The sequence below is a fragment of the Bos taurus genome, chromosome 5 (genome assembly GCF_002263795.3).
Source record: "Bos taurus isolate L1 Dominette 01449 registration number 42190680 breed Hereford chromosome 5, ARS-UCD2.0, whole genome shotgun sequence".
Classification (NCBI taxonomy): domain Eukaryota; kingdom Metazoa; phylum Chordata; class Mammalia; order Artiodactyla; family Bovidae; genus Bos; species Bos taurus.
In genome coordinates this window covers 116600043-116611355 of record NC_037332.1, presented here as the reverse complement: position 1 = coordinate 116611355, position 11313 = coordinate 116600043, and the positions used below count along the sequence as shown (strand labels likewise).

The window sequence follows — 11313 nt, the reverse complement described above, 5'->3', positions numbered from 1 at the left end:
CTAGAATTCTATCACTGCCGAGAGCCAGCGTGAGGAACTCCGCCCATGGCAAAGGTCAGGAGGAAGGAGGCTCAGCATAGGCAAAGGCGGGATTGAGCCTCAGGAGTCCCCCTGGAAATTCTCGAGCATTTACCCCCAAAACCAGAGTCTGCCTACTTTCTGCTTTGTGCCTTCACCTACACTTCTGACTTTACGGGGGGCTGTCCCCCACTACCTCTCTGAAAAAAGAGTTAGCTTACAGCTCCAGTTAATAATTCCTGGGTGTGACAGTGTTTCAACCTACAAACTCCTTTGGAAATCCTCTAGCCTGCCTGAATAGGTTTTTCTGGCCACATGTGATTGTTCAGAGCCTCCCAACTGTGAGAGGCAGGAGATGTTCTAAACTGTCTAAACACAGATTCCTTTGAGTAGTTAAAAGATTGATTAGAAATTGTATTGGTGAAGGGATTTTCACTTGTTGGGCCAATGTTTGCTGCATCCCTTACCTGCTGTGTCCCTGGCAGTGTATTGATTAATAGAATTGGTGTAAGTAGTAGCTTTAATGTTTGTAACCTGGGACCCTTGAGTTAATTCTTTTTCTTGTTGTAGCCCACCACACCTTTGCCCTATAGGAATGCAACTTTAATGCTTTTGGAGGGTGGCGCTTGACTAATCACCTTTAGAGAAAAATAAGTTTTCTGAAGAAAGGGTCTTAAAATGTTAACAGGCCTCCGGGCCAGAAGATGATGCAAATCACCTAAGCTTTTGCATATGATAAGTTTGCAGGAAGAAAGCCTGGCTTGCTGCATGACTCTACCCCTTCCCCTATTATCCTCTATGCATAACTTAAGGTATAAAAACTACTTTGGAAAATAAAGTGTGGGCCTTGTTCACTGAAACTTGGTTTCCCTATGTCGTTCTTTCTCTTACCTTCTGGCTGAATTATTCAGCCTCTTTTCTCCACTGAATTCCCTCACTGAGCTATCCTTATTCTATTACTCTTTATATCCTTAATTAACGTTTAATTAAGCAGTTGTTTCCCGATCCTAGCCGACGCCGTCCCCGCTTCGAATTCCCTGGATCCACCGGGGCTGGACCCCGGCAGGGCCATACATACCCAAGTTAAATCCCAGCTGCAGATACTGGTCATGAGCCTCGGGGTTGCAAGTAACAGAAGACCAGCCTCAAGTTGGCTTCAGAAGAAGAATTTATTGGCTGGAATTGGGAAGTCCAGGAGCAGCCCTGGCTGCAGGTGTGGATGGAGAGAGGGGCTTGAAGTAGGGCACTAGGTCGAACTGTCCCCCAGCGGCCTCTCTGGGTCTTGCTCAGCTTCTGACAGGAGCCTTTGTTGAGCCCACTGCCCAGGGGCCCCAGGCTTCCCTCTGCCTGCTGGGGCCTCCTGAAGGCAGTGGCCAGCTTAGTGCTGTGTGTGCTCAGTCCGTGGTCCCAAGGCCTGGGTTTGCCTGATTCATGACCACAGGGCCACTGCGGCAAGAGCCCAGTGGGTCCTAGCCTCAAGGGGTATTCACCCAGGTGTCAGATCCACACAGCCCTGGGGAGGTCTGCTGGGGGCCAGGGTCCCCAAACGCTCACTCCCAATGCCCCTCCCCCTGTATCATGTCAGCACATGAGACTCGGTCAGTGAACACACCAATTGTTGATAGCTCATTGCGGCTAACTGAATTCTGTCTTCATCCAGCCCTTCTCTTGGGCCCCTCCTCTCTTCTGTCAACGGCCTACCCACCTTTTCTTCCTGTCCCCAGTCGGATTCTGCTTCATTTTGTAATGCACTCATTCAAGGGCTCATTCACCAGTCATGGGTTCACTGACAGGTAGTCAGGGCAAGTTCCGTGCTGGATGATGTTGGGACACAGATGTCCCTGACCTGCGGAGGGCGGAGCTGGGGGAAAAGGTGCAGTAGCAAGGACTGTGGGACCCTGGCCTGCAGTGGGAGGCCGGAGGCCTTCCTGGAGGAGGGGGCCAGGGTTCTTGCTCCCCTGGCCAGGCTGTGTCTTGTTTGGAACCAGGAGAGGGGAGAGCATATGGGGTATGAGCATGGGAGCTGGCAGGAAGGGACAGCTCAGAGTGGGAGGGCAGGCTCCCCTTGGGATGTGTCCCTAACTCCTGGGGACAGACAGCAACTCTCTTGAAATCCCATTGTAATGACTCTGCTTTTGACTCACTGCCCTAATCCAACCCCATGTTCAGGAGAAGCCTGTCTTCCCAGGACCCAGCCCAGGCCTGGCACATGGAGGAGGCTCAGAGGTGCCCACCCAGTAACAGTCAGGCAAAGGAACCAATTAACTAATTTATTTTAATCCCAGGAAATGTGTCTAGTCGATTTAGAGGTGTCTGCTGCCTCCCGGAAGACCCGCCCCCTCCGTGCCCCGTGAGTCCCTAACCTAATTTCAGTTTGCACTGAAGGAACCTGAGAAACACCAGTGGGCAGAGACTGCCTCTCACAGCATCACCAAGTTGGACGTCAGGGCCGGGTTCCCCGCGGGGAGGGAGACAGAGGCAGCAGTTATAAAACTGGCTCAGATCTTGTTAAAGCCAAGTCACAAGGCTTTGGTTTCTGCGTCCACACTCAATCTTCACACCTCAGAAAGCACAGCAGATCAACGAGTGTGCATACATATGATTAAAATCATGGTTGACAAAAATAATCAAGGACCCACTGCAGAACACAGGGATCCCTACTCCATAGTCTATAACAACCTAAATGGGAAAAGAATTTGAAAAGGAACAGACACATGCATGGGTATAACTGAATCACTTTGTTGAAACTAATACAACACCGTAAATCAACTGTACTCCCATGTGAAGTAAAAAGTTTTTAAGAATCCTGGTTGACAATGTGCAGTTTAGAATTAAGAGAAAATCTACCCAAATCAGTGCCACTAAAGCCCCAGGGGAAGCTTGCAGACGTCTCTGCAGACACAGCAGAAGGGCCAAGGGCCCAGGCACTGAGGTGGGAGCCCCTCTCCCAGGAGGCACAGGGCCCCCACTAGTCGGGACCCTGGGCAAGTCACTCCCCACCATGGGTCCCCTCATCCAAAAGGTGGGACGACAGAACCTTTCCAGAATATGGAGAGGAAGGCAGAATGGTGGGCTTTATCCCAGGGGCGGCCTGGAGTGCGGAGAGGGGTGCCCCTAGGGGTGGATGGGAGACTCCCCTCCCCAAGCTGAGCCCACCACCACCCCACCCCGACCTTCCAACCCTCGAACTGGGAGGTGTAAAGGAGGGTCCCCTGGGAAAACAGTTTTTGAGGCAAATAAAACAGCAGCCCCCACCTAGGCTCTGCTTGAAACCGCACTATGGCCCTGAGCGAGTATTAGAAAAAGATTTGGAACCATGCTGAAAATTGATTTCTGCCCCTCTTCCTGTAACGCTGCTGGTTACAGGGCCTTCTGCTTTACAGGCCCAGCCAACTGGCCCCAACCACTTGTAACCCTGCGAAGCCCATGCAGCAGCCGGTCTGAGGGTCGCAGAGGCCCCGCGGGGTGGGCAGCCAGGCCGGCTCACTGCAGGAGGTGGACGGCGGCCGCCTTGCGGATGAGCCTAGCGGTCAGGGGGGAGTTGGGCTTTAAGGCATCTCGCTCCATCAGAAGGCTCCTGGGGAAACAGAGACAAGGTCAGTGCTGGAACCTTCTAGAAGCTGGGGGATGGATGGCTCTCCACCCTGAGGCAGGACATGAGCAGCATGGGCTGGGGCTGAGCTGGCAGAAAGCAAGAAGCCCCCTCACCCAGTGGTGGAGGGAGGGGCTGGCATCACGGCCCAGGGGACAGGTGGGACCAAGGCCCAGAGGCAGGAGACAGGGCCTTGGCAGGGGTGGGGAGAGGACAGCAGGTGGGCAGCGCTGTGAGGTTGAGAAAGCCTGGGCTCCCGCCCCACATCTTCATGCTGGCCCAGGCCATCCATGATTGGAGAGCACCCTGGCAGTGTCCTGGTGATGCCCAAGTGCAGAGCGTTTCAGGGTGGGCACACCCCTGTGGCCTCACCTGCCCCAAGACTGGGGCCTGTCTCCTTGCCATAAGGAGTGCCTGGACCAGAGGGTGGGGCGTGACCATGGAGATGGAGGGGAAGACCATGCCTGAGAATGCCGGAAAAAACCCTGATGCTGGGAAAGACTTGGGGTAGGAGAAGGGGATGACAGAGGATGAGAAGGTTGGATGGCATCACCGACTCGATGGACATGAGTTTGAGCAAGCTCCGGGAGTGGGTGATGGACAGGGAAGCCTAGCGTGCTGCCGTCCACGGGGTTGCAAAGAGTCGGACACGACTGAGCGACTGAACAACACCGTGCCTGAGAATGTTCTAGGGAATCAAGCGGCCAAAGGAACGGTGAGGGGAAAATTCCAGCTTTCAACAAGGGAAGATAATTTAAGACAAAGACCCCCCGCCAAACAACTGACCATAGTGATCCTTTGCACTGAGGGCAGGGTTAAGGGGCTGGGCCTGGCACTGGGGCTGGGGACACCATGGCAGGGGGCTGAGGCGTTCTGCTTTGGAGGGGAGGGGGGCTGAGCAGCGTGAGGATGCCAGGAAGGTACCCCGCCGGCAGCGGGTTCCCCAGCACCCCCAGCGTGGACCGCATCGTGCCCTCCAGCTGACCCCAGCTCCCCTGCTCAAGGCCTCGCCCGCCTCTCTGTCCACAGGGCCCCACCCTCCCTGCCCAGCTGCCACCAGGCCTGGAGCCCCCAAGCAGCTCCAGCACTAGAGAATGTGTGCGGCTCTGCATGTGACCGTGGGGGGCTGATAGAGGGGCCATGCGTCCAGGGCGCTACAGGGTGTGACCACTTCCTGTGTGTCTGTCCACACTCGTGGGACACACCATCAATGCTCGTTTCATCAGCACCACCAAACCTGCACTGCTCGGCTGGAACCACCGCTGAGGAAGCTGGGCCTTGCCTGCCATGGGCTGCGTGGACTCTGGCCCCTTCCGCCGGACCTCTAACCTCCAGAGTCCAGCAAGTGCCCCCTGTGCAGTCTGGACTTGCAGCAGCAGCTTCACGGGGCCTCAGGAAACCTCTTCCACCCACCTGGCACCCCGGAACCCCTTTCCCTTTGGCGCTCCAGCTGGCCAGGAGACTTGGGCGAGGAGGGGGTCTCATCTCACCCCCAGGGCACTGGGGCCGGTGGGGCTGAGAGGAGCCGGGGTGGGAGCACAGAGGTTGTGGCAGAGGCTGGCTTCCCAGAGCTTTCTTCCTGGGGTGCCCCCACCCCGACACCCCTAATCCTCCAGCCGCACCCCTCCTCCTGAGCAGATCACCTCTGAGCCGATTAAACCCTCTTGGTTTCAGGAGTCCGCCTGAATGTCACCTCCACGGGCTCCCTCCCACCCTGGCCCCCATCCACTCAACCCCTCCACCACGGCATCCCGGGCAGTGCGCCCACGCCCACAGCGTTTTTACACACATTTGTGGAATGAATCACTTACTCCCTGCAGGAGAGGGAAGCTCCTCGCAGCCTCGGCTGGGGCCTACCCACCCACCTCTCCCCCTGGCACCTGGCACAGTTTGGTAGGATAATGTGAGCCGAGGCCTGAAGGCTCAGTGGGTGTCAGCGGGTGCACAAGGAAGGACGTCTCAGGCAGAAGGGCGGCACGTGTGAAGGCCCAGGGGCCTGCACAAGTAACGAGCTCAGCGTGGCCAGGACAAGGAGTGCGCTGGGGGAGGGCGGGGCAGGGGGCGCTGAAGGCAGGGCCCTCTGCCCCTTTGGTCAAGTTGCAGATGCTCAGAGGGGAGAACCAGGCACCCTCGGGGCCTCGTGTCTTCACAGGCTTAGAGATGGGCACCACCTTCGGCCAAGGCAGGTGGGAACCTCTGGGACCCTGAAAGTCCGGGGGAGACCCCCGAGTGACAGGGGCTGTGCTCGGGGTCCTTCTTGGCTGGGCTCTGGGCCAGAATACGGAACTCACCGGGCCACGTGCTTGTGGAGGCCGGACGAGCAGTTCAAGGCCGCGTGAATCAGTAACTGGTTGAAGACATCTCTCTGAAAGATGCACTGGGCACGTGAGACCCCGTGACACGGGACGAGGGGTGGGGACCCCCTCCCCCACTGCAGGCCGGCCAGTCCTCAGGGACAAGCTCATGGGGGTGTGAGCCGCAAGGACCTTCCCACCCCACGGGAGCCCGGGGGCTGCGGACTGTGGGGGCTCCTGGCCCCAGGGCCCTTGTGTGACACGTGCAAGGCTGGGGCTCACCTGGGCATTGCTGCCTCCTATCTGGACCAGCCGGTAGCGGATGGGCAGAAGCAGCTCCACCACGCGGTCGGGGCTCCCATCCTGGGCCTCCACCAGGGCCTGGCACAGGGGCAGCCCCACGTCGCGGGCCAGGAGGTGCTGGCAGTTCTCCCCTGGGGACCTGCCGGCCCAAGAGGGTGCCCTCAGCCCTGTGCTGCCCCCGTGACGGCACATCGGTCTCCCACCCAACTCAGGTCCCTAAGAGGGTGGCCTCCTCCTCAGCCCGGCGCCCCTGACTCTGTGCCCCACACAGTAGGGGCTTTGATAAGGTGGGCTGACGGAGGACAGGCCACCAGGGATGGGAGAGAACAGGCTCTCAACTCAGTCCAATGGCGCTGTGGCCTCGGGCCGGTGCCCTGACGCCTGGCCTCAGTTTGCTCATCTGTAAAGTGGGAGTAGCAGGGCTGACCTTGCAGGGAAAGCAAGTCAAGGCTGTACTGGAGCTGGTGCTGCCCCTGGACTGAATGAACAGCTGGGGCAGGCCTCGTCTTCCCAGGGCCCTCAGGAGGTGCCCGATCTGGGTCATGAGGGCTGGGGGCCTCAAGCTATGGCCAAAGCCCCAGGAGGAGGGGCAGGGCAAGTGGCCGTGGGTGTCAACCTCCCTTGGGCAGCCGGGACAAACCGCCAGGGCTCCTGGTCCCCAGCTGTAGCCCTCCGCTCGGGAGACGGCTGGCCACATCCCTGGTGGCCTGTACTGTGCCTCCCCGGACTCTCTGGCCCCGCTGTGATTGGTGCGGGGATGTCACCATGTCACTGCCCCCATTCTCCCACCAGCTGAGCAAGCAGGCTGACAGCAGAGAGCTGAGACCCTGTAAGGGGCAGTCCCTCTGGCTCCAGGGCCTCCCCACCTCCCCTGGGCATGACATTGACCTTGACCTTGAGGCGTAGAGGACAGGGACTGCTCTGTGTCGGGGGGGGGGGGGGGGCGGGGTGGGAAGCAACCGTACCCTCGAAGGGCCCGCCCCACGGGGACACACAGCTGGGGGAGACTGAACACCTGGGGCACGCACCTTCGGAGGATGTTCGTCTAAGGGGCACCCCTGGGAGGGCCGCCATGGGCATCCGTGTGGCTGTGCTCACCTGGGGCCTCCACCCTCGGCCTCCCGGCAGGCAGAGGCGGTCTGCCGCGCTGCCCCCGCCCCCCGCCCCAGGCCCTCCACGTACTCGCTGGCATCCCGCAGGGTGCTCAGCAGCTCCTGCGTGGTCTGGGCGTCCCCTGCGCCCAGGGACGCCATCAGAAAGTGCGCATCGTTGAAGAGCAAGATGTGGTCTCGGCTGTGCTTCCGGGTCACAGACAGGACGTCCTGCCACCGCTCACCCACGGAGACCCCTGGGGACACGGGGGGACACCCGCGGGCCTGGCGTGAGCGCTGTGTGCACGAGCCTCTGGCCCCCACAGGTGGTTCCACGTGAGGAGACCCTGCGAAGCTGGCAGGTGGCATCTGGCCTCGGGCTTAGGCCTTTGGGCCTGGCTTACGTTAACTTTGTTTAATCATAAAAGCAGCAGATGGGTAAGGTAGAAAGCCAATCAAAATAATAAAAGCTATGGAAGGGTGTTCAGTGAAGTCTCTGACCCCTTTGACAAACCCCAAACCACTGTATTGGAGAAGGAAATGGCAACCCACTCCAGTCTTCCTGCCTGGAGAATCCCATGGACAGAGGAGCCTGGTGGGTTACAGTCCATGGGGTTGCAAAGAGTCAGACGCGACAGAGCACAACCACTGTAAAACTTGCTCTTGTGGTTCTCACTGGGAAGGCCCCTGACACAGGGCAGGGGGCCAGTCAGAACCTGCGGAATTCATAAAGAGTATCCTTTGGGTCTTCCTTTTGGGGCTTCTCTGGTGGCTCAGAGGTAAACAATGTGCTCGCAATGTGGGAGACCTGGGTTCGATTTCTGGGCTGGAAAGATCCCCTGAAGGCGGGCATGGCAACCCACTCCAGTGTTCTTGCCTGGAGAATCCCATGGACAGAGGAGCCTGGCGGGCTACCATCCATGGGGCTGCAAAGAGTTGTCGCAAAGAGTCGGGCACGACTAAGTGACTGAGCACTCCTTTGGGTCTGTATTTCCAGCTCGAGACTGTTCCTTCTACTCTGCTCTCTCACACCACCTCCCCTCCTGTCCCTCGTGGATCCCGAAAGTTACCCGACTCCCCCTCCTGCTCCTCACGTTCCTCCCGCGACCCTGTGGCTGCCCTGGACCTCCGCGTCTCTGCCCGTCAACTGGAAGCAGCCTGGAGGCTCCACTCTGCGGTGAGGAAGCAAGTGGCCTTCCTCTCCCTTCCCCAGCCCCATGGCACCCCGATGGGGTCTCCCAGCCTCCAGACCAGGGCCCGGCCCTTCTGAGCCCCTCCTCACAGGCATTCGGGGGGCCCAGGCTTGAGGCCCAGGCTGGACCTCCACAGACGAAGGGTCTACAGGGTCGGGGTCAGCAGGACGCAGCTTCCCCGGGCCCTCTCCTCCCCTCCCAACTCTGGAGGCTCTGGCTGAGCAGAGACACAGGCCCCACCAGCCGGGCTCTGGCCGCCCAGCCCCGTCGCCCCCTCGAGCCTGGCCTCCCCTTGCTCAGCCCGCTTGCTGGACGGAACCAGTTCAGCCTGGCCCCAGAGGCCCTCCAATATGCAGATAAAAGCTGCATTCATCACCCTCCATCCCCACCCTTCAGCCTCCTCCGCTCGTGCCGCTCCGGACCGTGCCGCTCGCTCATCCCCAGAACAGGCCATCGGCTGCCGTCCTTGTGGCGCTGGATAGGCCACTCCCTGTTCTGATGTCCTTTCCCATCGCCCCTCGACAAAACCCTGTGCTCCTTTTCGTGGCTTCCATCTCACCTCCTCTAGGAAGCCTTCCCAGAGCAGTCTAGAAACAGCCTCATGCCCACTCTGTCCCGCTGACACGGGCCCTGTGGTGGGCAGGGGTTTGGCTCTGCTGAACCTGGGAGGGCGGACAGAGCCGTCCGGTACCCGCAGCGGTCGGCCGGAAGCCCTCCGTGGCCCCCAGAGGTATGACCAACCCCGTCCTGGCCATGTCCAAGCATAAGGTGACACTGTTGAGAAATGTGTCTCTCTGAAATCCCTGGGCATTGAGAAACAGATGGTACCAGAGACGGGTGGCCAGGTGCCACCTGTGCCTTGCAGGCCGGGCAGGTAGGCTGTGGGGACGGCAGGGGCCCGCCAGGTTTGGAGCTGGAGGCCTGTGCTCCGAGGGGAAGTGGGAACCAGGACAAAGGGCAGCTGGGGCCTGGCCCCTGGCCTGGGGCCGCACTGCCCCAGGGCTGAGAGCAGGCCCTGGAGAAACTCGCTCAAGCGCTCCTGCCGGCCTGGACCCCAGCCACGGCACCGCCCGCTCGTCACACTGGAGGGGGGAAGCAGGAAGCAGACAGGGCTACCTTCCATCTGCAGCCGGTACAGCATGGAGCAGCTGTCCACCACGTCCAGCATCGCCCCGCTGGCCCGCAGGCTGGGGAGGATCTGGAAGACAAGGGCGGGTGGGGGGTGAGGGGCTGCAGGGACCACCCGAGTCCGCCCATCGGGGCCAAGCCCTCAGCCCACGGAAGCCACCGCCAGCGTCCCCTCCACGCACCCCTCAGGGCCATTCGGCTCTCAGGGCCTGGGCCGCTCCGGGTGCCTGAGGGACACTGGACAGACTTGGGAGAGAGCCCAGCGCACTGGCCCCAGGGGAGAGGGCGTCGGGCCCTGGCCCGCCTCGCACCGCGTGTCCCCGCCTGGCCTGACAACAACTACTCCTCCAGCGGGTCTGCACCCCACCCCACAAGCTCCCGTCACCCTTCATTCCCTACCGCAAGGAGTGCCTTATAGAGGATGGAGCTTACATAGGCTTTCCTCTTACAGGAAACCCTACTGAGCATTTTTCTCCAGGGTTCAGAGCCTCAAATCACAAGCATGTCTGTGCCCCAGACTGTTCGTAAGCCCACAGTGGGGTGCCCAGAAGTTCTGAGTGAGGCTTTTTTTTTTCTTTTAAACACACATCTTTGGCTCAAAAGTTGAGTCTGCCTGCTAATACAGGACTTGGGTTCAATCCCTGGGTCAGGAAGACCCCCTGGAGAAGAGAATGGCAACCCACTCCAGTATTCTTGCCTGGAGAATTCCCTGGACAGAGGAGCCTGGCGGGCTACAGTCCACAGGGCCGCAAAGACTCAGACATGACTGAGTGACTAACACTTTCACTTTCAAACATATACTTAGGGCCTGGAGAGAGGGGGAATGGTTAGCGTTGAGTAGGTGGGGATTTTCAGTTTGGAAAGATAAAAAAGTTGCAGGAATGGATGGTGGCGAAGGCTGCATTGCAATGTGAATGTACTGACCACCACAGAGCTGTACATGTAAACTGCTTACCATGGGAACCGCACACCTAATGCGGTCACCATGGTAACTGTACACACAAACTGGTTGCCATGGTGACCGTACACTTGCACTGGTTACCGTGGTAAAATACAGTATGTATGCTTTATCTAGTGCTCAGTTGTGTCCGACTCTGCAACCCCATGGATTGCAGCTCACCAGACTCCTCTGTCCATGGGATTCTCCAGGCAAGAAGACCGGAGTGGGTTGCCATTTCCTCCTCCAGGGGATCTTCCCAGGGGATTGAACCCTCATCTCTTGCATCTCCTGCATTGGCAGGTGGGTTCTTTACCACCGAGCCATCTGGGAAAGCAATCTCCCAACGCCCACAGGTGAGCAGAATCAAATCCCATTCTGGGTTTCAACACCACCCTTGGAGAGAATCAGCACTGTGAGGTCTCACACAAGAGCTGGGCTCTCGCTCCAGCTATGGGTCTGTCTGGGGCAACACGGACTGGATCAGGGAACTGTTCGAGACTGAAGGTGAATCGACGAAATAAACTGAATTGGGTGCAAGCGTGGACTTACGTGGTCATCGTAAATGGTCAACGCAGCCTCGTATTCACCCTGGAAAAATGAAGTTCCAGGATTAACACAGGGAGGAGGTGAAATGAGATGCTGAGACGTGAACTGAAAACGCCTCGACAAAGGCCCCAGCCTGCCTACCCACAGCTTGGTGGGTCTCGGGATGGGAGGAGGGGAACCCACCCGGCCCCAGCCCTTCTTCCCAGGT

General features: G+C 58.9%; 1 protein-coding gene across 4 annotated transcripts in view; it reads right to left on the bottom strand.

Annotated features, from left to right (window-relative positions):
* Nucleotides 1–2273: 2273 nt before the first annotated feature.
* TTC38 (tetratricopeptide repeat domain 38) overlaps nt 2274–11313 on the bottom strand; it is a 32232-nt gene continuing 23192 nt past the window's right edge. For 2 of the 4 annotated variants that reach the window (XM_059886740.1, XM_024992213.2), the window contains exons 9-14: nt 11109–11147; nt 9608–9689; nt 7390–7555; nt 6187–6346; nt 5902–5975; nt 2274–3595 (exon numbers count right to left, since the gene is read on the bottom strand). In XM_059886740.1, the coding sequence (XP_059742723.1) occupies nt 3502–3595; nt 5902–5975; nt 6187–6346; nt 7390–7555; nt 9608–9689; nt 11109–11147 (615 nt within the window). In that variant the 3' untranslated portion in view covers nt 2274–3501. The other 2 variants (NM_001105259.1, XM_059886741.1) reach the window with 2 other exon arrangements.